The sequence below is a fragment of the Pogonomyrmex barbatus genome, unplaced genomic scaffold, assembly GCF_055798465.1.
Source record: "Pogonomyrmex barbatus isolate J1 unplaced genomic scaffold, ASM5579846v1 scaffold13, whole genome shotgun sequence".
Classification (NCBI taxonomy): domain Eukaryota; kingdom Metazoa; phylum Arthropoda; class Insecta; order Hymenoptera; family Formicidae; genus Pogonomyrmex; species Pogonomyrmex barbatus.
The window spans coordinates 6,968,710-6,994,501 of NW_028297109.1; the positions used below are offsets into that span (position 1 = coordinate 6,968,710).

The window sequence follows — 25,792 nt, forward strand, 5'->3', positions numbered from 1 at the left end:
CTTGAAATTATTTTCGCGTCTGCAGCGGACAGATAACGCATTGAAACGCAACGTCCGCAGATGCCTCCTGAGCATCGAAAATCAATTTGCGACATGCGCCTCCTTTCACGTCACGCACTGCTTTATAGTTACTAAAAGCAGAAGAGGAAAGCGAGGCTTTGTACGTCTAGATGTGATAGGAAATCAATGATAAGCAAACAGAGACTTATTTCAGAGACTTATTTCTATAAAACAATGACAAACTGATTTCCCTGATAAGGACTTTAAAAGGTAATCCATCTTAAATAGATTTAATATCAGTTTTTAATGCTCGGTTTTTAATGACGTGCTAAATAGACTTCATATTTAGAATAACAGATTTAAAATACTTTATAAATGCAGGAAATGTATAAAATTATAAAGCAAGAAGAGGTAAAATGTATGAAATATTGTTATTTAACGTACATCTCTTTCTCGCATGAATTTTCTGTATTTATTAAAGTAGCGATGGTAATGTATTTTTTTCATTTACTTCTATTTTTTGTCAATTTTTTTATCCCACGTAACATATTTTTTTGCTTTATTTTTCGTTATCGAACCGTCGGCTATTCCTGTGATACGCATAAATTCCAGAATAAACGCGTCACATGTGCTTTTTTCTATTTCTTTATACTGACTGAATTTCACGCAACTGAATTTACTATTGTTTGACAATGAACTGTCAAAAGCTTGTTAAAAACACTGCAAAATTTTTATATTGCCGTAGCTTGCTCTTTTATTTTTCAAAAATTATATCAAAGATTGATATCTATATTACAGTGTACCCATCGTGTTCCATATTTCATCGGGATTTTTGTTATTATTTATAGTTGTTTTATATATATTTACAGCTACTATCAGATTTCATTCACACGCGATATGATAGATTCACAACTACAGATGATGCAAGAAAGGTCTCTTAACATGCTATGTGATTTTGTATTACCGTCGATTTATGTTTTCCTTGAAACAAAGAACGTTTCCCTATCAATTATGTAAATGAAGAATTATTACACTAGCAGGTCATGTTGTTCAATGCGTAATTATTACTACGTTAAAATCGGGAGAAATATTATTTGTCATTCTATTCGGCCATTTCAATTCTGTTCAGCTGTTACCTCTGCGAGAGAATCATAAACAAAAAAAAAAACTATTCCCGAAATTCAAAACCCTTCGAGTCGATAAAAAACTGAAAAAAGTCTATATCAGTTTTAATTTTGAATGAATCTTTACATTTGCATTATTATTTCGTTCCCGGGACAATTAAATGCCATTTTTTATTTATCTGGTATTTTATCTCTTATTATAATAATGATGGATTGATTTACAAGGAATTTAATATCTTACGAAAAAGATCTCGACATTAAGAAATTAAAACCTGTTTCATTGCACGAATTATCATCAAATTCTTATTATTATTAAAAACTATGAAATCAGTAATTTATGGTCATGAGTAAAGATGAATTCTTCCATTCTGGGAAAGTACTCGATGATTTTCACCTTTGCTTTAGATTCACATTCGAGGCAGTGTCATTATCTGTAAAAATAATATATATATATAGAAAAGGATATAAATAAAGATTGATAAATATTATCCGTTATCAAATTATATAAATTATACGGTTATCGCGATAGGTGCGATGAGTGCGCAATTGCAACGTACAGTTACTATCTATCTGATAAATCACATAATTTCTACATACTTACTACGCTGGATAATCGCATTTATCCTTCTGTCAGACGAACGATCGCATTCTACCTCGCCCTCTTCTTCGAAGTGAATGCAATTTTCAACAAAGTTACTACCGGTGCCTCAAAGGCGAGAGAAATACAGAACGACAGCAGGTACGACGCTACTAGATTGCCGAAATATAGAATAAGCTGCAAAAGAAACATACATAGTTTTACACTGAGAATTACAACTTAATCGAAGTATTTAAGCAATGCATTTTAAAATTCTAGAAATTCCAAAAATGCAGAATGATAATAAAATAAATGATCCATTATATAAGTATAATCGTAGAAAGGATATTTTCCTCTAAGAGGAAATATTCTTTCTTTTCTTATAGAAAAATATTCTTTCTCCAAAAGAGATAAATAAAAAAATGTAGTTTTGTAACAAAAAAAAAAACAGTGATGTTTGTATATAATATTTTATGAATAATTTTTTTTTTTTTGCAAATTTATATCATAAACACAAAGTTGCATATAAAAAAGATTTTTATCTTATATTTATTATTTTTTTAAATATAGAAGTACGATTCGCATATGGTGCGAACTTAATCTTGTATAAATATCATGCGATTTTATATTGAGGAAATCTTTTATCTTACCACAATCCCATTGTGGAGATGCAGCGGCCCATCCATCTGTGTAGTCGTGATCATCATGATAACAGGATGCACGAGGTAGGCGCAATACGTGAGTCTCGAGAGAGGATACATTAGCCTAAGCGAAAGCAAGCTGTCGATCATTCGTGCCGACCCTGTGCAACATTGGATCACGATAAAAGCCACGGCCATCGCCCATGCGGTATGGCCCAAGGCAGCGTACACGGAGCTCACCATCACCGTCAAATTTCCGGGATACAGTCCGTACACCACCGAGAACATGATGGCTACGGACAGCATCCAGCCAATCAATTTTATTCCCTGTGGAATTGAGATTTAGTTAGCTCTAGAAACAAAAAAAAAAAAAATTTAACAGTAACAAGACAGGCGCGAAAAGGTCTCACGGAATACAGGTACAGGAATAACGTAGGAATCCTCGTCGTTTAGGTCATTTAAATAATTAATATATAATATAATATAATATAATTTATATTAAATGTAAAAAAATTAAAAATTATCAATGCGAGTGAATACGAGTAATTTGCATTATATTAATTTAATAATTATTTAAATAATAATTTTTATAATGTAAATTACTCGTTACACTTAACTTATATTTATCCTTTCGTACAATTATCCTGTACCAATTATTTTTAACCGTTTCCTATTGTCCGCGGTCTCGCCCCGTATATTTGGTACACACTGATTTCGCAACCGTTCGTTCGGCAAATCTGCATTATTGCGTTATTATCGCGCGGCGGCGAACCGTACGGGGATATTGCTGACTGATTGACTCGATGATCGAGTCGATAGCGCAAAACCGCTGGGAAACGTGGTGATTTCGGTGCGCTCACCATAGGCAGCTTCAGTTGGCACTTCGTTTTGAAGAGGATATAACCGCTGATCGTGCCGATGAAATACGGGCCCGCTCTCAGCCAAGGCTTATCGTAGAGTTCGTCGAACAGAGCGAACGGTTCCTGGATCCTGTGCGAAGAGTTGATAAAGGAATTAAGCGTGTGTACGCGCAGTGTATCGCGCCAAGTGAAATTGCCGCATCGGCAAGCGAATAATGCAAAGTACAATGTCGATGGCGCGTTATAATAGGCGCGGCGCCCGCCGCGAAGCTGGCGTGAAATGAAAGCCTGCTTCCAATTACAGGCGATGCTTCGACAGATACCAGGCTTATCGCATTGTTCCTTCGCCGTATTCCCACCCCGGTTCCGAATAAAAAGACGAAGGCACTTTATTCGAGGGGGAGCGAGTCAGGCGCCGTAAAAGGTTATATCCCGATTGTTGTTTCACTCGATATGGTCTCGAACAGGCGTTTGTAACTTTGAATTCCTTCCTCTCATTGATAAGTAATTAAGATGACCCTCCGCGCATTATTATATTCTGATTATTATGTCGTAACAACAATTTTTATGAATAATAAATCTTGAATAATAAACTCATTCTCGGATCGACGAAGAGATATTTTTAACTAATAGGCTTTTAATTAATATATTTTATTTTACATATTGAAAGTCCCTTATTTTATTTTATTACTCAGAGGAGTATATCTTTTAAAAGTTATTTCTCGTAAATCATATATATTGACATTGATGAATATCCTTATTAAATTATAACGATACGTTTAACATTATGCAATAAATTTTATCATAATCGTATCGCGTTAATCATAATAAACTGAGAGAAAGCGCGAAACATGCGACAAGTGATATACATAATATCGATACTGCGAGTCCGAGATATTACCTGGCTATATAATCGTTGCTGTAGGCTATTGAGAACGTAGTGAACCACGAAGAGACGATCAACAGCGAAACGATGGCGACCGCGGTCTTGAAATATTTCACCGAGAGCAAAAGAAGAAGTATCCCAAGGACATAGAACTGCGTGTCGTTCGCCATATACCAGCTCCACATCATGCACTAGAAAGTTATTAATGTAATATGGGCGCGAATCAATCGCCAGGCGGATCGGCATCGCGGACGGGGGGGTTGCGAAAGTTAAAAGAGAACCAGGACAGAGGAAAATTCACGCGCGGGAAAGGCAACGCATTAAAAATCTCACTTTGACGGTAAAAACCGATCCTTACGGGTTCTCCGCCTATCTCTCGTCGAAAGCACGTTGTTAACCCGTTTTTTACATAACCGTGTGCATTACGTAATATATTCCTCGTTAGCCGTTATTTATTGTATCATCAAGTATTTAAAGCGCCGTTGTTTCGAAAGCGATATTAAAATAATTTCCCAACGCGCCTCGTTCTCGTCATGTCGTGTGCCTTTCGATGATGTCTGACGGCGCTTTTCTCGGCAAACGCAATGTTTTTTTTTTCAATCTTCTATAAAGAAAGTTTATTCAAAGCAGAATGCTGTTACAAAATGAATGCACGCAAGAAGTTTCATATTTCGTTGAAAGCTTTGCCTCTCGCGAAGTACGTAGTAACAGAAGAAAAAAGAAGGTACATTAGGATAAGCGGAACATAAATCATCATCTTACCATTTCCGTGCGCGGATATAGCGAGTTCAAATATAGCGCGTTTCGCCACCAGAACTTTTCGCAGGTCAGGTGATCAATAATAACAGGTGAAAAGACTGTCTTGGCCTGAGCTTGCTTCATAGCGATTTCGTTTATCCCCAGCACAAAGAGGTAAGCCGGTGTCAATCTTCGGAGAAAAAGAAGCCAGATATCAAGATAGAAACCGTGCATTATTTGTATCTTCTCCAAATTGAATTGTCTTACTTTCCGAGAGAGAAAAATTTTTTTCAACGCGAGATAAAACAAGAATTAAAGTTTTTACCTGACGAATCGATACAAGATCATAATAATAAATTTGGTGAAGCTTATTCTTAAATAATTGTCTTTTTCGATATTATCTTATCCAAATTGAATTGTTCTATTTTCCGAAGGAAAAACTTTTTTTTTTCAACGCGAGATAAAACGACGATTAAAGTTTACCTGACGAATCGATACAAGACCATAATAATGAATTTGATGAAGCTTGTCTTTAAATAACTGCCCTTTTCGGTATTAAGGTTGCCCAAGGATCGATAGAAAAGTATAGTCACCAGCAAGCCACTGTCAATAGCATAATTGAAAATTAATTTCTGTCTCTTTCATTGAGATTCAAGCGTTCATTACTGCGTATTATTCGTTACCTAATAAAGAAGAAAGTGTCCACGGAGAATGTCGCGTTGCTGATGGTCTGGAACATGAAATTCCTTTCTGTGACCGTGCGCAATGTCTTGTTCTCTGCAAAGCGTAATGAGGAAACACTTAATCGTAAAATTGTCGGTGAAAGTGTACAAGTATAAAGCGGGGAGGAGAGTCTCGATTATCGCCCGATCAGAAAACCCGATACATCCCGATTACATCATAACGCCTATCAGTTGCATCAAGAGCCACTTATAGAAAGTAGAGCGATCAAATTAGTTTGAAGCGTTCCTAATGAGGGCACGATTCTCCACGCTATTATCTTCTATCACGCTTCTCATTTTACGCTTACTCCCCCCTCCCCCCCCTCCTCCCCCCTCCTCCCCCCTCCTCCCCCCCTCCCTCCTCTTCCCCGTACTTGTCGATGCGCATATTCGTTCATTTCGGAAAGTAGAAGTTTTTGCAACTCCCGTGAAATTACCGGCGATGGAGAAGACTTGAATGTATGTGTGCACCATGATGACCCATCCCAGGGAGAAGACGCGAAGACCGTGGAGACAGGTTAGACTATCCTTCGCCGCGGGCTCGGTGCTAATGATCTTACTTCCGTTGACGATAGGGCTGAACGCGAGTAGGAATTTCAGCCAGAACCCTGAAAAAAAGCGGTGACAAAGATTGGATTGGGAGGATTTTTAAGGGTAACCCAGCGCAAGAAAGTGCTGACGAGAGAGAGGTAGGTGTACGTCATCGACCTTTGCCGCAATCCTTCCTCTGAACGGGATTCTCTTTTTGCAAATGTTTCGTCCCCTTTTCGATTAGCTCCTGATCGTTTTCCTGTCCCATCGAGATCCTGCGGTCTTGATTCAGATTCTTGTCCGTGAAGCCGCTGCCTTTGTCATTGTTATTCGACACACTCGAGGACTCGACGTCCCTCACGGGAGGGAACGATCTGTACTCGTAAACGACCGCGCATATCATCAGCATCAATATCGCGCCGCCGATAGCTCTGAAACGAGGACATTCATCGTGAATAAATGTATAATGAAAGCGGTAATAACATCTGTCAGGGGTATACATAATAATAATAATAATAATAATAATACATTTGTATTTCCTTGATCTTTTAGATCACTTCACGTGAAAGGTAATTGCGAAATCCATGCGGGCGCGTAGGAAATGTATCTTATTTTCCTTCGGGTCGCTTGAGAAAACTCTCTCGCGTAACGGAGTTATCGCGAAATCAAACATGCATTTAGAAGTTTTTAATACGTTGCCGAGTACATATGTCACGGGTCTAAAACTCTAAAAAGATTAAATGGATCAGCGGGATGGATAGAAACTCAACTGTCTTTAGAGACGCGTTTATGGTCTTACACCGGGCTCGTAAAGTGAAGACGAAAGGCGTTCTATGGCTATGCATCGCCATTGTTCAGCGCCAACAATAGCTAACTTCTATATTCAGCGCAGATGCATTGTATTGTAGAGGATTGCGCTTATACGACGGTTGGTCGGCTCACGTCCTACGCAGCTGGAAATCGCAACTCAATTCACACAGTCGCTTAATTGGCGCATCGGTGCTGTAAGAAATTTCAAGGACGAGGAGATCATCGCGAATCTATTTAATAATTAAATAACGCCGAGAGTACATTGTATATGAGCGAGTTAACTTTTTCAATTCCCGTTCGAACGGAGTACCGGTTGTAGATTTACTGGAGCTGAAGGGTTTAATGTTCCGGGAAATTAAACTCGGAAAAACTATTCTATGCGATTTTCCGCGGTCGCTTCCCGATTTAATCTCTTCAGAAATTAATAATCTTTTGATTTAATTACTACGATGAAAGGCGTACATGTGTTTCCCACCGCCTCATTCATCATTCAATATGTTCATTGGGGCAAAAAGAGAAAGAGAAGCGGGAGAGAATTTATTACGTCATATTTAAAAAGATTTACACTTTTAGGTGAAAATGTAGCTAATTTATCGCGGAAACTTTTTGTAACAATGTTAAAAATATATATATCTCTTTAATATTGTTTCCAAAAGTTTTCATAATTCGACGTAATAATCCGCAGTTACGATTCGCATGCAGCTCTAAATTATGATGAATCCAAGTAAAGTTCCCGTTGATTCGATTAATCGTGATGATTTCCACCGACAGTTTTGCGATGAAAAATTGACAACCCGTGCTTCATTACGGAATTACGTTGGACGGGAAATCAAATTTTCGCGTTGAAGCTTATCGCACAATTGGGATTTATAATTGATAGACATGCTATGTAGATTAGACAGTATACAAAAATTTAATAAAATGTTCATATTTTATACATTTGTAGACATTTATGAATTAATTTTCGCTGAAACTGATATGTATTATTAACCTCGTTTTTTTGAAAAATTATAATCGATCATGTTACGTGATAAATATTCTTTGAAGGCTGCAAGTTCAAATAAAAAAAAGTATCTTATTTATCTATATCTTTTTCAAATTCTTATAATTAATTTTTACGTTTATGTTTAATATCTATTTAATTATCAAAAAAAAAATCAAAAAGATTATTTTATAACATGTTCTAGTTGTATATTTCTGTACCGTTGACTATCACAAAATCACGGACGGGAACCGGCAGATAAAGCGGATTCGGCCAATAAATTTCATAGTTTCGGACCGCACACTTATTTTTCGAGGTTAACGGCTGAAAGAACTTCCGCTTTATATCTCCTTGTCGGCTTTAAATTATTATTTTTCTCGGAGCGAGTGCGAGAAGGAGGAGGTTTTTACGGATTTCTTTTTCCTCCCCCTCCCTCTGTAGCACATTTGTGCGCCGCTTAAATGCGGTTCTCCGCGCGAAATAGAATGGCAACAGGCTTTCTTTTTTCTTTCCTTTTCTTTTTTTTTTCTTTTTTTTTTTTTTAGTCCGACCTATTTTAACATGCTACTCGCGAATTTCGACAAAGAGAAAGATCTGAACGTGGAAATGGGAAAACAAAAGTTTCGCAAACAAAGTTTTGTTGCGACCTTTTTCGTGTTCTTTTTCTGTTTCCTTCTTCTTATTCTTCTTTCCTCCTTCTTCGTCTTTCTTGCGTACTTATTTTTACCGTTTTAATTCTTTGGTTACCGTCGCCGCTTATAACTTTTATCCGTTTAAAGAAGCTCTTTTTTTTCACTTTTTTGAACGAGGTGTTGAACGCGCAATGAAATAAATCGCAAGTCCTCGATAGCTACTGTCAAAACTTTTATCTATATCGTTATAATTAAATTAATAGAGTGACTTTTCTCTCTTTTGCAATTTGTTAATAATTATTTTTTATACTTTTATACTTTATGTCAGATCTCGATGACGATGACTGCATCAGTTTCCGAATGAGTCAATTTGGCTTACTTAACTCACCATCCGGTTTGGGCGTTCACTTTATATCGCGGCAAGGCTTTCATTTCGTGTCACAATCGGTTAAATTCTCATGTGATTTGCTCTCGTTTCCTCGCTCCCTTTCTGATATCCTCGTTTATCATTACACAATGGGGAAAAAAATATCAGGATATTTATTACTCGTAATTGCGTACACGCTGATGACGTGCTGAAAGCTGCGCGCTTATCGCAAGGTTACAATGCTCGCAGAGAGAACATACCCATATGCACGCGTGCGCGTTGCGTATATATTACAATAAATTAAGAACGGAAAGTAATAGCAATAATAGCTTTAGCAACAATATCGCGATCGGTCGATGTGTCTCGTCAATATTTCAATATTTCACGCGAGATATCATTTGCGTTATCGTTACGGCCGTCCATTACGACGTCGTTTTCCACGTTGAGTGTAATTGGCTGGATCCGAACTCGCTCCGGGACACGATTTGCATCCGAGGCCCGCATTCTGCCGGAATGCAGACGATAGTGCGAACACTTTCACGTGCACCGGGGGCTTTCTATAATCTTGCGTAATAAGTCCACACACACACACACACACACACACACACACGCGCGTGCATGTGCACGGTCGGTCGGTGCATAATTACGCGCCGGTGCACCGGCCATCACATTGCTCTCTTGAGGGTCAGCTGTTTACCCTTACGGGTAACCTGAGTGATTTTCTTTTAACTTCTTTGCTTTTTTTTTGAATTTCTTTGAATTTTTTTGAATTTAAAAAAATTTTTTTAAATTTCCTTTTAAAATTAGATAAATGCGTATATATCCTCTTATCTCAGCTCATCTCTGACTCTTTCGACTAATGGTCAAAGCGATTGAAACCAAAAAAAATAATTGAAAATGATAGCTTTTCTCGCAGCGATGATAAAATGTTCCAGACTCTTTATTGAATCATGTTTAGATCGTGTTTAATGAAACTATCGAAAATTAAAAATAAACTGTCATCTTGTTTGCCAGCCGTGCAACACAGAACCGCACTGCTATATAAATATTATCTTGGGCTTGTGTGTGAACAACGAATCGCGTAAATTGCGATCGAAGCATCGAAGCGTTTATATTAAAGTTTAAAAGACCACAACGTGACGATCGCGCACGTAGTTCGTGGGATACAGTGCGATATATGGGGATATATGGTGGCGGTATCTCGAGCGATTTTTGAAGAATTACGTGCTGAGAGTTGTGACATATTGCAACCAGAAGGATTATTTATGACCCACACGTTTCCCTCTTCATTCCAAAGCAACACTGAGTAAACTGAGTTTCCAGCTATCTTGAGATTCAGGTCGCAATACGTTATTCTGACTTCTTCGTTGTGTATCGTAAATTGCATATTTAATCACCTATGATATTCTTATTGCATCCCGCCTCGATATCTCGTCGATGTAAATGTCACAACAATTTCTATACGTATATTTAATATTGTCTTAATTAAATTTTTATTTTCACGTCAATCCCAAAAAATTATCTATTTGAGATTGTTTCTTTCAACAACGGCCTTTTGTACTTTTTAATTGGGCAAATTGAAATTGTTATTTAGCGCAGCTCGTTAGCGAAAACAATAATCTACAACGCGGTAGAGTGGTATATATTTCTTTATAAAATATGTCGTCCTTGGTATGAACGTTATATTAATGCGGTAATTATTTAACGTAATTTTACGATCGACACTTGAACATTATAGGATTAGAGAGGCCACTGCGAGGTGAAGCAACTATCGATTTAGCGGTAATTTAGGGCCGTAATAACTTAACGCGCGTGTCGCTGCGAAGAGCCTTGTTTATCACATTTGATTTATCCATGTTGTCTTCACGCTGCACTTAAAGAACCGTACGAAATTTTTTTATATTTCGCCTCTCGTCGACAAAATTGCCTCGTAGATATTTCACCGATATTAATAATAAATGCGAGCCGACGATCGTCGCGTTTGTTTGAACATGGCGTTTCACTGCCACGTGTATGTAATGTGTAATAGCGCGGTCCGACTTGTTGTTTGCGAATCCGAGATTCGACGCGCTATTATTCATATCCCATTCGGGCGGCTTGTAATTCGTTTCGTAACAAATCGGAAAACGATGCGTGTCTAAGAGCCGTGAAACTTCTTGAGCGAGCGAATTTACCTAGAACCGGTCTTTACGTGTTGTGTCGACGCGAAATAACATTTGGAGACAGGCCGCATGAGCCCCGCTAAATCGGGCTATTAGATTGTAACTCTCCTTGGAAGTTGAACCGCGCAATTTCCCCGACAATTCCGAGTCGTCGTTAACCTCATCGTTATTATGCATTACGCGCAAGGACGCAATCGCGCCGCGCGTCGTTTCTGCAACGGTGGTATAAACGCAACTGGGGCATATCGAGACATCATCAGGTTCAAACGATTATCCCAGTATACGTCAGGACTTTCAAAGCGGTGTCGATCAGAGCTGAAACCGTCATCGTCTTACGAACGATCACTCTCTCGCGCGCGTTAACAGTCGGTTAGACTCGAGAGTCATTCGTCTTAATCGTATTAAGAGTCATTGTAAAACCGTTTAGCCGGCCTATTCTCATTGAACGTCGGATTAGCGAGCTCATTAGTCAATATAAATGCTCGAGTTAAGATGTTAACTCAGTTTTTAATCCGATCTGCTTCGCGGAAATGTGTGTGTGTGTGTGTGTGTGTGTGTGTGTGTGTGTGTGTGAGCCAACACGACACGTCAAAATTACGTCTCGTTAGAATCCGCGAAAAGATTGCCCATTTCTGAATTCTGTTGCATATTCTTTGCTCAACAAACACGAATTTCGTGCAACATGTACGATTGCATTTTTCAATTTCTTCGAATTTCTGCGGTCGACATTCCGGGGCCTAGGTAGAAGAGGAGGTAATGTTTGCATTGCAACACGGATCGACGGTGTTGCGGTAACGCGGACCGATATAGAAAATTGGCTACGCGGAATTACCGGCGTCGCGCGCCAATTTTTTGCCCGCTGCTCTCGGCAGCACGTATGCGTTCGGCAATCGGCCGTTCGATCGGAATGCTTTGCAGTGCATTGCGAATTATGCGAATTATATATACGTGTCTCCCCCGTTAAGCAAATGATCGACATTCTACGGCGCGGCCGCCGAGAAAAAGTTTTCTCTTCCTGTATCATGCGTTTAATCGGTGACTCACAATTAGCAAACGTTCGCGTAACACCATTGGCGGCTATTCAAACAGTATCATGCCGCTTTTACGCAATACCGTACCGTAATTAATGCCACGTGAAATTGTAATAATGCCGCATACTGGTTAATCGTCTAACGATTGCGAGCGCGTAACATATGGCATGCTTAAGGAATAATCCAACCGCTGTATCAATGTGATTTCTCCTTGACGAGAATCTAATGTAATCTCTAGTCTGGATTTATCGTACTTCGATTACTCGCTTAATTAAAGCTTAGTCATATATACAACTTGACATTTGCAACGTGTATAAAGTCGGCAAAACGGCTGATAAAGAGAGAAATATTTGTGAATGAACGTCAACAACGTCGGATGAATGTGACAAGCCTATGTGATCGTTACGGCCGGCAACGTCTCATTTACATCTGTAATGTGAAAGGGATGCGGTTAAGGTAAATTGCAATCGAATCAATGAAATATTCATTTCTTTAAAATGCAACCTCGACGTGGAGGAGCCGCAAAGCTAGTAGGGATCGCATGTCCGAGAGATCGCGTGCAATTTATTACGCGATATGCAGGATCGCGATAACGATGTGTGTCCCGTTCTTATTAAGCTCCCGGCCATTTTTAAGACCGAGAGACCGAGAGAGTGATGCAATTTACATAACATTTATGGCAAAAGTGAGCGCGCATTACGATAACGCGATTGCGATAATGCCGCGAGGGATATGGCAGCAGGCCCGGCTAGAAGGTTAGAAAAGAGTAATGGTGACACATTGGCAGGTTGCATCGTTGCCTCCTGTGCAACGGACACACTTGCTCAATTTGACATCCGCGATATCCCGTAGCTCGGGCTGTTTGCCTTCGTCTTGTTTGCGAACACCACCGGGGATCGCACGAGCGCCGCCATTATGCAACCGGCCGACGTGCAGTTTCGCGCACGTTGTAATTCTCCCCTTTCGATGATCGATGAAACGACAGGTGAAACCTTCGCAACCGCGAAAGTATGCTTGTGACACCGACGTTTGGCACTGACTCCGTGAAACGGTCGGTCGTCAATTTTTCTTCTTTCCTCCGGACGAGTGTAAATTAGAAAACTTGACTTGGGAAAGGAAAGGAAGGAAAGGAGGCTCCTCCTCCGACCTATTCTTTTTACCGTGTCGCGGTATATACCCAGCGATGTTAATTTTGCTCTCTTGGGCTCCGTTCCAAATTTGGAAATACTAGAGACGTCCAGCTGAGATATATATCGGAGTTACTTGACAAATAAACCAAGTTAAATTGAAAGCGCACTCTCTGATAACTAATAGACTCTTGATTGGATTCCCGCTGGATCGTTGCGGTTGTTTTCGGCACGATCTTAGATCCGTAGTATACCCTCACAGCTCATGTAAACCGAGTTTCTCCGCTTGCGAAACGCGAAACGATTATGCAATTGGGTGTAATTAAGCGTACGATGACGCCGAGTGTCATTCGAGGATACGAAAAAAAAAAAATCTCACGGTATTGATTCATTGCCACGGCAATGTATAGTCAGGCGAACGCCGTCAGGCTAACGCGATACAATTTACGTTTCGCATTCGCCGCCGTTCAAGCCGTGTTCACGTGCGCAACACACTTCCCGCACTTTCTTTTGACGGGTGCAACGCTTACACGCTCACGTAACCGGCTACGTCAGATGCGCATAAACTGCATTTCGCGTGCGGCTATCTCGGCCGCGTAATAAATAATCCGGCGTGTCGGCGATCCCGTTCCGTCGTGTCGTGATTAGAAAACGGTGATAGATCCGCGCGCGCGCGCGCGCGCGCGCGGACAAAGTGCAACTTTCGATCGGACAAAAATGAAAGGGCTCGAGGAGATCCGCTCACGTGCCTTTCTTCGATAACGCTCCGAGACCCGAACTTTGGACGTATATGGCAAAAGTTCGACTGCAATCTGCGGTCGAAATTAGCCAATCCCGCTCTGAACTCTTGCTTTCACCTGCACGTCAGAGATACGTCGAGTGACAAAACTATTATCGCAGGTCGAAACTTTTCGAGTGTCCCGAACTGCAGTTATACGCGGACAGTATGTGTTTCTCGATCTTTCGATTTGACGCAGTTATTATCTAACACGTAAGCGGCGGAAGCCGCTTAAATTAATTTCCACTCGTAGATTTTTAAGGATATAACTCGTTTTGTACGGCTGACAGTTTTTTTATTCCGTTTCTGTGAAACTCAATTTGGTTGAAAGAATTTCCGTTAGTCGCATTTGCATTGCTAATGTAAATTATATGTTGTGTCGTCGATATTAATTTTCTACATTTAAAAATGCAAAAGGATAAATGAAAAATTTATGAAAGAATCTTTTTCTCATGATGTAAACTAAAGATGATAAACCCCCGATTTTTGTTGCCGAGAATGAAAGGCCTGATACGCTATACAGCGTTCTGGGATTTACCAGGGGGACATTTTTTAAAGGATTATATAATATATTGTCGCCGTATGATCCTAGCGTGCTTTATTTTCACCCAGAATTATGGAGGAAGTTGTAATTAATTACTTTTTAAGTTCGCTGTAGTAGCATGCGTCTAAATTACGACGCATTTTCGTCTTGTCCACGTCATATATTAATTCGTTATAAAATACGTAGGAAAATACAAAAATCTTTGATTGCAACGCGTTGTGCAATATGCGATTGCAAAACATTTCCGCCTATCACGTGGTTACGGGTCTTAAACAAGGAGTAACGCTCTTCGCATATGATGAACTCGAGCCTCGTATTTATTTATTTATTAAAGTGGATGTAAGCATAAATTATCATTACACATTTCACTCGGAAAATTGCGAGTAAACAGTATCGATCGGTGGTCATTGAAATCATCCCGTTTTATCTTCCGCAAATTTTATCGCATTTTATCGCGCAGAGCCGAGCGTATTTTGTAATAGCCGATAAAACGGAACTACACAACGCGATACGCGTCCGACAAAATGTCCGCTTTTAGAATACACTCCAATCTCGATTAACGTTGTGAATATTTCCAGGTAACGCGTCTTTCAAATGGAAAATTAGAATTTTTTTTTTTTTTAACTACGAAGATTATTTTTCTTGATTCAAAACTTGCAATGCGCAATGCAGTATCGCAATATGCACCATTTAACATGCGATTATTGTTCTTTCGAGCAGCGCGTGCATGCGAAATGCGGTTAGGTGACGTTACATTCGAATCGAAAACAAATATATTCGATTCGCCGAGGAAATAGATTTGTCCTGGGTACCGTGATCTTTCTTTAATATAGGAATATCAACTTAGATATTCAGAGATACCAATAAGGGATGGAGGTACCTGCGTTTACCGAAAGTACAGCAAGTAAGTTTCATAAGTTTGAAAGGAGCACCGTGTCCCAGAATGAAATTTTCCAAGTTACGCCGTTAGATAGCTCAAGCGCTCCGCGTTCACTTTAAATCACATGAATAATATTTTTCTATTATCGGAGCAATCTTATCTGGAACGTGGTGAAATAGAATAGCGTAATACAAATGTCGTATAAAAACAGTTAATATTTGCGCATGTACAATTACATCGGGCAATTGCGGTCGAGATCTACGGTGTGTGTGTGTGTGTGTGTGTGTGTGTGTGTGTGTGTGTGTGTGTGTGTGTGTGTGTGTGTGTGTGTGTGTGGATTAAGTAACAATTACCTCTCGATTACCCTCCCATTGAATCGATGCATTTTTCAACGTTATTGAATAATCATGCGATGTGCAAAAAAAACTCATATCGCGAGCTCACGCCGCTCGGCAATGCTTTCCGAGCAACTTACGGTCCGGCTATAAGGGGATTTTTAGGATTACTCACGAGAGCACGTAAAATTTGGGATCTTGCCAAGCGCAGTAATTGCTGGATGGCACGGGCTTCACCGTAACAACGTGAATCTTCGGGCCGCTCGATCGATAGGTCGAATTGCCCTCGCGTTCGACTCTATCAGCGCTGGCCCGTAGCATCGAGGCGAGAGATGTGCGATCGCATGTTCCCGGCAGGCAGAGACCCAAAAACACCTGACGTGTCTAGAAACACAAAAATGAAATGATCTCGTTACGGCGAAGAGTTCTCTGTCCCCCGACGAAACTTATTTCATTGATAAATCTTACGAGATAAGGTACCTTTCCTCCACATTTCGGTGCTTCTGCTTGTTGCAAAGGGTGTTAATCGCTCAAAAAATTGATGATTTATGACATACTGACCGCTCATTACAAAAAAATCTGAGGAAGAAAACCTCTTTTTGAAAGCGTCTTCCTTTCCTTTTCTTTATTTTATAAATATGTTTATTCCGTGATGTATTTCCGTATTTCGCTGTTTTTACGCGCGAAAAAAAAAACTGATAGAATTCTAAATTTTCCGTATTCGAATGGTCGAATCTTTTCAGATCAAAAGGGATCACGGAAAAATGTAGCGACACGATTAATCTTGTCCAATACACGAGAAGATAATTTTCATTTAGTCGTGTAAATCTATCGATCGCGCAGCAATGGGAACGAGAATCCGTGACTACGGAAAAAAAAAAAAAAAAAAAAAAAAAAAAAAAAAAAAAAAAAACGTACTTTAAACTTTTTCTATCAGCTCTTGGAATAGTGCACCACATGCAGCTCCATTTTTTTTTTTTTTTTTTTTTTTTCTTTTCTTTTCTTTTCTTCTACCCTCGATAGCGTGAATTCCAGTTCAATAATGTTGAATTCATTGAATTTAAAAGATGGCCCTGAATGTGAGTTTCTTTTTTATTTAGTAATAACTTCGACTCGATAAATCGCACGTATCGCAATTCGCAAATCGTGAAATCGCTTAGGCAGGAAATTCTATTAATTAACACATAATGATATCCAACTCCGTATAAGAATAACAAAATTAAAGGCGGAAAGCACGGAGTTTCCAACATTTGAAGCAGTACTATTGAGGAACTTTGGGATTTAAGTCATCGAATAATCTTATTAGTGCAAATGCCGAAACTTACTTTTCCTATCGGAAGTTAAACTGGCTCGCCAGTTGTTATTACTGGATCGTTAAATTAACAAAAATGCAATGCGATCTGCACGCTTAATACTTTTTCGTTTCAATAATCTAATTTGCCGTGCAAAAATAAAACAAGCGTACTTTTATCTTTATTTTTTATCTTTAGTATTTGGAAACGTTTTACGGCGAGAGTTGATTGGCTCAATTATACAGCATTTGAAATTCGTGTCGCGCACGATGTAAGGTAGTCATTATTTTTGCGTGTGACATAAGGCGTGTGTTGGTTTTTCGTGTAAGGGCTTGTTTTTGTGCGCCGTGTATTTATTATTAGATGATAATTATTAAATAATATACGTCGTAGAGTAATTCTTGAAAGAATAAAAAATGATGAGAAATAATTCATAAGAGAGTAGAGTAAGATCGATAAGAAGATAATAATAATAATAATAATGAGACGATTTTTCTAAAAGAAAAGTTTCTCAAATTTAATAAAGATATATTTTTTTATCAAATATTTTATACAGATAGAATTTTCAAGAAAAGAGCATCATAAAGATATTAATTACATATTAATAATATTTACGAATGATTTTTTAAAAGATATTATTTAAGTTTGCGAATTTCTTGTTTATATGAATAATAATGAAAATGTAAAATATGGAAAATAGAAATACATAATAAAATATAACAATAAAAAAATATTGGCTTTTCGGAGAATAAATTTAAATTTCTCTTGTTTAAATTTCTTCATGATGTTTAATTTTCATGGATAATAAACATTGAAAAAGATATTTACGTATAAATATGTCTATAATAAAAATAATTATTTAAATTATAAAAAACTCTTAATATATTAAGTTTTTATCTTTATATATCAAGTATTATTTTATTTGCTTTTTTGCTTCTTTTCAAATATTTTTTAATTAAAACTTGAAATCTACAGTTGATTTCCTTGCATATTTCCAGGAACAAGTATTACATAATCTAATGCATAAAAAACGGTAACATTATGAAAACTTTTCAATATGTATAAATAGGTGCAACAAGATAAAGCAATATCAGAAGTCATTCTCATAAATAACTAGACTTAAAACATATGTAGATTACATGTGCACAAAAAGAGAGAGAAAATTTTCCACAATTATATATTTTTATTAATACTATTGAATTGCTAATAAATATTAATTATGTTTAATTTTTAAAATGCCTCAATCTCTTATATATAATTTGTTCACGTTTATTGAAATTTAATTTGAATAAAATCATTATTTGAAATAAAATGATGAGAGATAATTCAACAAATATTTCGTCAGCGATGAATATTTTAAAGAATTTTCTATATATAAATTTTTAGAATTTATTATCTACATCAATTGTGTTAAAATACATTGAATATTTTAACATGCATGAGAAGCGATAAGAGAACAATAATTTGAGGACCTTAATAATTACGTGTTAATATTTCACATTATATTGCAGTTAAACGCGGATTATTTACGGCACAATAATTAATAACAAATAGAAACTAATAGTTGATGAATAATTCGAGAAACGTAGAGGTATATAATATCTCATAACGATTTCGTCAGCTTGAACGGAGTACCGATGCGTGCTTAATTAATTTCTGTACAGTATAATTTATCTATAATCATAATATATACAAGTGTGGAATGATGAAACCGTGTCATTGAATAGGAAATACAGTAATCCACAAAAGGCCGCAACATAATATTATAATATCCGCCTCGTTGTATACCGTTATGGATAATTCATGGTGGTAATAATAAGATTGTAAGATATATTTTTATTTACAAAAATAATTAAAAATAAAGATCAGATTTACTTGTAAATTATTTAACATATTTTATTTATTTAAATATGCATTCAATTGATCGCATTAAAATTCATTCAGAAAGACATTCATTTTTATTATTATATATTAGAAATATAAAAGAAATGTTTTTTTTATGTATTTTCGTATAATTATATATATAAATGGATAAATAAAATTTATTATTAATTCGTGAAAATTTATTTTGTTTTTTAATATTGCCGTTAAGCAAACGTAATAAATATGATGTAACAGTGGCGTAATTATTATTTTACAACTGTCGAAATTTACTCACCGAAAAGTCGACCTCCTTCGGGAGATTTAAGTAAATTCTTGCGACGTGAAATCTCAAGGCGAAGGGTGATTGCTCCTCGATGCTCATTATACTTTTTCCATCGGTGCTATTGAGTTCTCTGCAGAGTGTAATCGAGCCCAGCCAAAAGCCGTTGCCAAAGTGAAATTGCGAAGAGTAGCGGCCGCTCGCATCCGACACTGAGAAGAAAAGTCAGATGAAAAAATAATTGTCGGGGTAATCTGGGTGGAACGAGAGATAAGCATGCCGCTTTCGTGCGATTTTTATCCGCGTGTTTTCCTTACGAGAGGCGAGAAAGAGAGAAAGACGGAAAATCACTTCTGAGGAAAAACGCGAAAAACGAGCATGCATGAGGACAACGCGCGACAAATTTGCAGGAACAAATCGCATAGACAACACGCGCGACGTTTCTTTTTCTCTTCGGGAAAAATGCTCTCGAGATCTCTCTCTGAACGAGATCTCGGCTGTCCGGATGCTGCGCCTCGGTTACGGTCGCTTTATAACTTTTTCCCCGGTCTTTCTCTTTAAACGTTCGTCGCTGTCTGCGCCAGGAGCGCAATAAAATTTCGTTTGTCTCAAGTTCCCCGAGGGGCTCGATTACACGGCTGTCGGCGGAAGGTTCATTGTCAGTTACGTAAACCGACTTCGTGTTGACCGCGAGAGTAGAAAGTGCAGCCAGACGGGCTGCGTATGCACATGTTCGCGTCAGCCGATCGCCACCGTAAAAACCGTAATACGCGCGACTCCGCTTATCGCGAAAGTAATCAATTTCGTGTGATAATCTGGAAGTCGGTATTACGCAAATGAACTCGTGAAATGAAATTTTAAGAGGCCGTATCGTAAACGACGAACGAAATAAAGTGTGTTGCGTACTTTCGACGCGTAATAATATCTCCGGCTCCATTCAGCACGAGCGTTTTAAGTTTGTTGTGACTTCCGAGCGAAAGTTAAAGTTGAGTTAAATTATCGAACGTCATAATTTCAATCTCTACCTGTACACATGATATATCGCACAGATAAGAAATAGTCGTAAAAAACATCATAGAATTATTTTGTGATTGTCATAAATGTGTTCGTCATTTTGCCGCATTTTGGTGATGGAATTCACAACAATGGCGCAATGGCGTCCGGCTGATTGATGGATAACGTAGCTTTGGGAATAATGACTCATTATTGCGCGTTATGACAACCGCGAGATCAAAACGAAAGAGATTGCTTAATGCAAATGCTTTTTCCGTGAAACATTTGGAAACAATCTCCCGCAACAACGACACGAAATTACCGATGCAACTTTTTATTGCCTACCGCGCGCGGTAGCTCGATAATTACCCGAGTTTCGCTTATTGTCGTCGCGTACTTTGTGATCGTGTTGCTTAACATAGTTATTTTCATCAGCGAGTAAATCTAATTCTCGTAGATGTATCTTAAATCTTTTTCGCGCTTGACAGAGGCGCGCGTGGCGTGCGAACTGCGAAATCGCTCGTTCCGTCGCGTTTAAAAAATTTCTCCGCGTACGCATAGTGACACCGTTATCTTACCGAGGGAGTCTAAGCGAGTCATTAATAGAGTCAGGGATAGAAAAATTGTTTCCGACAATTAGCGTCGCTTTCTAGGTATAATTGCAACCGCGCGAAGACCTTTAAAAGAGCCTCGCCATCCGCGAATCGCGGCGGCGCGAAGATGCACCTGTGCCGGGCGTCGCGTGTCACGCCGGGCTGCGATTTTGCAGTTTCGCAATTGTCGCCGCGACGCGAAATGGGACGGCACGGCCAATTGGCCGTCCGCGCATCCGTCGACCGTCATTACCGCGGATATCGATAATGCGGACGCAGCTCGTGACCGGAAATCATTGTAGATCCGCGAATGTGACTTTGCGGGCCGCGCCGCAGCTGGATGCTTTCATCGGTCCGGCTTCCACTTCAGCTTCCCCGGCGAGCCTTTCTCGCTTTCTAAATCGCGGACGGACGACCTCGATAATGATACCGTAGACCGCGGCGATTATTATTAGTTAATCGTGATTGATTATGTCGCTTATGCAAAATAATTTGGGAGTGTACTTTTTCATTTCCATTTGAATTAATTGCGTAATATACTATTACACGTGCAGCATATTTGGATAATGAAATTTTATAATAGATATTTATAGTACGTGACTAGACTGCTGATTTTCACGTAACAAAAGGAATTTTCGTTGAGAAGGATTGTTGATTTTCACGTAACAAAAGGAGTTTTCGTTGAGAAGGATTGTTGAAATGTGAGAAATTCCGAAAAGTATGTTATTTCCGCGTACATTACGAATGCAAAAAGGAGATGTACTTATCTTAATTCGTTATCAAGGATGATAAAAATTTGCTTAGCTCTAGAGAAAATATTTAATTTTACGTTTTTAAATTTATTAAATTTATTTATCTTCAAAAATATTTAATCTTTTTTAAATTATTAAGAAATGTATAAAAGAATAAAAATGAAACGAGTAAACAATGTGTAAAATTTCTACGGAAAACATAATTGCATTTTTCATCATTGATATGGTAAATTCTCTTTAAAACAATTTTTTACTTATGAAAATAGTTACACTTCTTCTATCCATTTTTTCATTTTAAATTCAAGAAGTTTTATCCCGAGTTTTATGTTAATACCTCAGCGCGATTCGTTTGCACGACTTCGCAGTTGATTCTCTCCTCTGAATCTCTCGCAAAGTGTCATCTTCAAAATAGAAGCGGTCAAATTTCATTTCCGTAATACAACATTTGCAGGAACGTGTGAAGTAAAGACTTGAGAATTGTTGTAAGAAGGAAGTCAGGAAGTGTATTAAATCAAAGCTGCAAACTAGGTCAAAGCGCTTCGACTATTATGACGCGCGAGATATTGCAGTTTCATAAAATAAGGAGGTCTTTAGCAATTCACTGATTATGATAACAATTACGTATCTAACCGAGAATGTAAACGTTTCCAGAGTTTCTATTAAACCAAGAATATGTTTTCGCAGCAATTAACTATAATCCTTTGTTGACCGAAAATCCAATAGAAATTAATCGAATGTAAAAATAAAATTTTATCTTGAGGAATCTTGAAGAAGTTACGACTATATTTTAATCAATCAGTCACTCACTTTTCGCCGCCCAGAGTTTTCCATCTCTCAGTGCACCGAGAAATTTTTCCATATCCCTTCGGCATTCGTCTTGAAGCTCCCCGGGTACTCTGGCCCACCTGAGAGGATCGTAAAGATCAGCGAGCCATTGTATACTGTTGGCCGTTCTTTCGAGTTTCTCCTTCATAAAATCGACATCGAGATCCCGAGGCTCCTCTTCGTTCCCGTCAAACATTTTCAAGTAATTCTTCCAGTCCAGCTCTGGATTGTTCTTGCTAAAGGCAATTAGGGGCGACTGCTTAACGGATTCATTCTTCTCCGGGGTATATTTCGTATCGTTAAAGCTTGATGTTATTGTTGTTACGTTCGGAGCAACCTTGTGCGATCTGCTCAATTTCAGGATGTTTGATTCTTTCTCCGCGACCACTTTATAAGTGATACACAAGATCACCAGAAAATAATTCGACAAACGTGCCATGCTTCCTCTGTTCGAAGGATCCACCTTACAGAATTCACTTGCGCTTTGGGAAACGATCGACTAGATTTTTTTTTTTTGTCTAAAAGGAAGGAGATCGATTTCATCGATTTCCGTCATTAAAATCTCTGGATCCCGTCATCTTAGCTTTCGATGAAATTCCTCCGAAGGGAAGTCGTAATGCCGTTGTAATGAGTGTTCACTCGGCCGGATTCTCAAGCATGCTTGAAGAGATACGTGAATGCAGGAAATGCCGATTCAGTGTTTAGAATTCGGAGAATTACGCTTGATTACGCGTGGTGCCTGAAGTACTGATTTTGGCGATCAAACACGCGCGATTTGCTGCGGACCGCAACGATTCCGATACACCAATCTTAGCGCCGCATTCAGTCGCCGTAATCAATCGATAACGTAGAAAATTGTTACTTTATTTCCTTAAGATATTCACGAATCGTTTAACTAATAGAATTAATTCTTAATTTTTTTTAATGTAAAAAAATATTTAAAAAATTTTATATTTTAATGTGATGCATTAATTAAATTTCAATGTAAAATTTTTCCACTCCTAATAAGGTTTCGATGTTAACTGCGACGCATTTCCAAGTTTCACTGATACGATTAGAGAAAAGAATGCGAACCGCACGAAGACAGTTTATCCGATCTCAGGCACTTTGCAATCTGGGCACGTTTTTTTTTTTTTTTTTTTTTTTCCACAGATTTAGCGAGCACACAGAGAAAAATTACGGGGGTTTTCTTTAGAGCAATGAGGAAGGTGCCCGCACATATGACAGACTAAGGATCACGCACTGAATGAAGCGAATAAAGTCTGCAGCAACAACGTTCACCCGCGGATAGTGGGTTCCCCTTTCTCTTACGACGATGCACTTTACCGCCGTAACGCATTTCCTTCTCCAGGTCGCAAAGAAATGTCGTGGTGTGCAGCCAATTTTTCCATTGCTCGATAGGAGACGTGTCGCGCCAAATAATCGTAATTGATAAAACGGTAACAAAATATATTTGACCATATATTAGTTTTATTAATTGCCTTATTATATTTTATTAGGCGGTACTTTGATACAAATCGTTCTTTGAATTTTTGAACGAAAGCAACATTCGCACGCGTAATATCATCGTAATTTCTCGGAAGAGTGCACTCATATTATCAGACACGCTCCATTTCTGATTACTAATCAACTGTCCGCGGTAATTATTAAGGACAGCTTTATATAATTATAATATGACAGTTACGATGAGACATTATATATAGAAATACGTAGAAATTGCTTACATAAAGCATCGAATTTTCCCTCCAAAAATTTATCTCTCTGTATGTAACATATAACAACAATTATTTATAATGCATCACAACACCATGGTATATGCGAAATGAAAAATGACGAATGGTTTATTTTATACTACAAAGATAAATGAAGCAAAGTTTAGTTTGTTTGTTTTTCAGAAAAAAATTTGACTTGTGCTGTAATGTTAAAAAGAAATATTTTAACGTACAAGCAAAAAAGAAATATATAGAAAGTATACATAAATGTACAACTCGAATATATGAGATATTACAATATTCGGAATTTAATTACATATAATATTTTATAAGAAAAACTTTAGTGCATTATTTTAAATTAAAATTTACACAAAATGATTGATAAGCTTTAAGTGTAATAATCTGTAAAACTTTAATTGAAAACTTTTATTTTTACGTTGCAATATTAATGGAACATTATTTTCATCGTAATTGTACGTTGTACAATTGATTTCAACGAAATATTTAATTATGGTATACATCTGCACTGTAATTGAGAAAATTATAATCCATTCATCTCCGTATGTATTTCGGGAAACGTTATCAGGTTATCCTCGTCATACATGTAAATCGCAGGAATTGCTAATTAGTAAAAGGATCAGGATGGATTTCATTCCTGAGGCATGCGGCGGCTTAGAAACCATTTTCGTTACAATGCAAATATCAGTTTCCACTTATTACCGTATCGTACCGTACCGTATAGAGAACGTTTGAGCGATTCAATTATAATTAATTCAATAATGTTGATATTAATCGTATTAATAACCAATATTAATTTCTCATTATCTCTGATTATTATTTGAGAGTCGCGCATGCACTTCCGAGTAGGCGTTGCTTTGATAACAATATTTTTCGTTATTAGATATATTACGCATTAAAGCCGATATATTAGCTCAATATTACGTATTTTAGTAATAAACAATTTACTCGGTGTACAAAGCGCAATATCCAGAAATAATGTGGGATTGGACACGAAAATCGAGAAAGTCCCTTTTCAATTTTACGAAGATGTAAAGATTCGACATTCTTATCAATGATAGGTTTACGTGCACCATTGAGTCTCAAAAAGGGCCGATTTCTGTCACCTAAAATAATAAAGCAGGGGAGATATAGGATGATTGATCTCGGTTGAGATTGGCAGCGAATAAGAGGTCGTGCCGAGTAAGGGCGGAAATCGACGAGGCGGACATTCTTCCAGATAACACGGTCTGGAAAATGGTGAAAAGAGGGGCCCCGAGGAGAAGGGAATTTTCCTCTCGAGAGGCATCTGGCTTATTCGGCTGTAAACAGAAGAAATATGAGTCTTGTATCTAAGTGGCAAGGCAAGTGTAAGCTTTTTCTCACTGGCGATGATAGTGGCACAACGACGACGACGACGACGACGACGATGACGATGACGATGACGACGACGAGACGTTGTAGCTGACATAGTAATGACATTCGAGCTTTTCCTTTCCCTTTGTTTGATACAAAAGTTTAAAACTTTAATCGCCTCCATTTTGCATTCTCCCACAGAATTCTCATTATGCTGCCAAAATAGAGATATATGAGAGATAATACTAACCGCAGAACTCTGTGCTCTTGGCATTCCATGAGCTTTCTCTCTCTCTCTCTCTCTCTCTCTCTCTCTCTCGCTCTCTCTTTTTCTCTCTTTGTTCACTTATACTTTTTATCTTTCCGTACATTGTAGGGAATTGTTAAGGATCTTCTAGGTTC

The 25,792-nt window shown here is 38.1% G+C and overlaps 1 protein-coding gene across 2 annotated transcripts; it reads right to left on the reverse strand.

Moving 5' to 3' along the window:
• Positions 1 to 995: 995 nt before the first annotated feature.
• Positions 996 to 25,472, reverse strand: LOC105424327 (nose resistant to fluoxetine protein 6). Of its 2 annotated transcripts, none has more exons than XR_016138232.1 (13): positions 22,308 to 25,472; positions 19,178 to 19,374; positions 15,903 to 16,111; positions 6,257 to 6,510; positions 5,986 to 6,156; positions 5,510 to 5,603; positions 5,310 to 5,429; positions 4,851 to 5,016; positions 4,104 to 4,279; positions 3,203 to 3,332; positions 2,352 to 2,669; positions 1,722 to 1,899; positions 996 to 1,555 (listed from the first exon to the last, which is right to left on the reverse strand). XR_016138232.1 is itself a non-coding variant. In XM_011634499.3 (13 exons), exons 1-12 carry the CDS (start codon positions 22,762 to 22,764, stop codon positions 1,774 to 1,776), a joined length of 2,418 nt encoding a protein of 805 aa, XP_011632801.2. In that variant the 5' UTR covers positions 22,765 to 25,471; the 3' UTR covers positions 996 to 1,555; positions 1,726 to 1,773. The 2 variants fall into 2 exon arrangements, 1 of the variants encoding a protein (XP_011632801.2); XM_011634499.3 differs by having other exon boundaries at positions 1,726 to 1,899; positions 22,308 to 25,471.
• Between the last annotated feature and the right edge of the window lie 320 nt (positions 25,473 to 25,792).

Excerpts from the sequence above, each read along its gene's own strand:
- LOC105424327 (XM_011634499.3), bottom strand. The coding sequence starts at position 22,764 with ATGGCACGTTTGTCGAATTATTTTCTGGTGATCTTGTGTATCACTTAT. Across the intron at positions 5,430-5,509 it reads GACACTTTCTTCTTTATTAG|TGGCTTGCTGGTGACTATAC; the intron begins GTAACGAATAAT and ends TGCTATTGACAG. Across the intron at positions 2,670-3,202 it reads GCCAACTGAAGCTGCCTATG|GGAATAAAATTGATTGGCTG; the intron begins GTGAGCGCACCG and ends TCAATTCCACAG.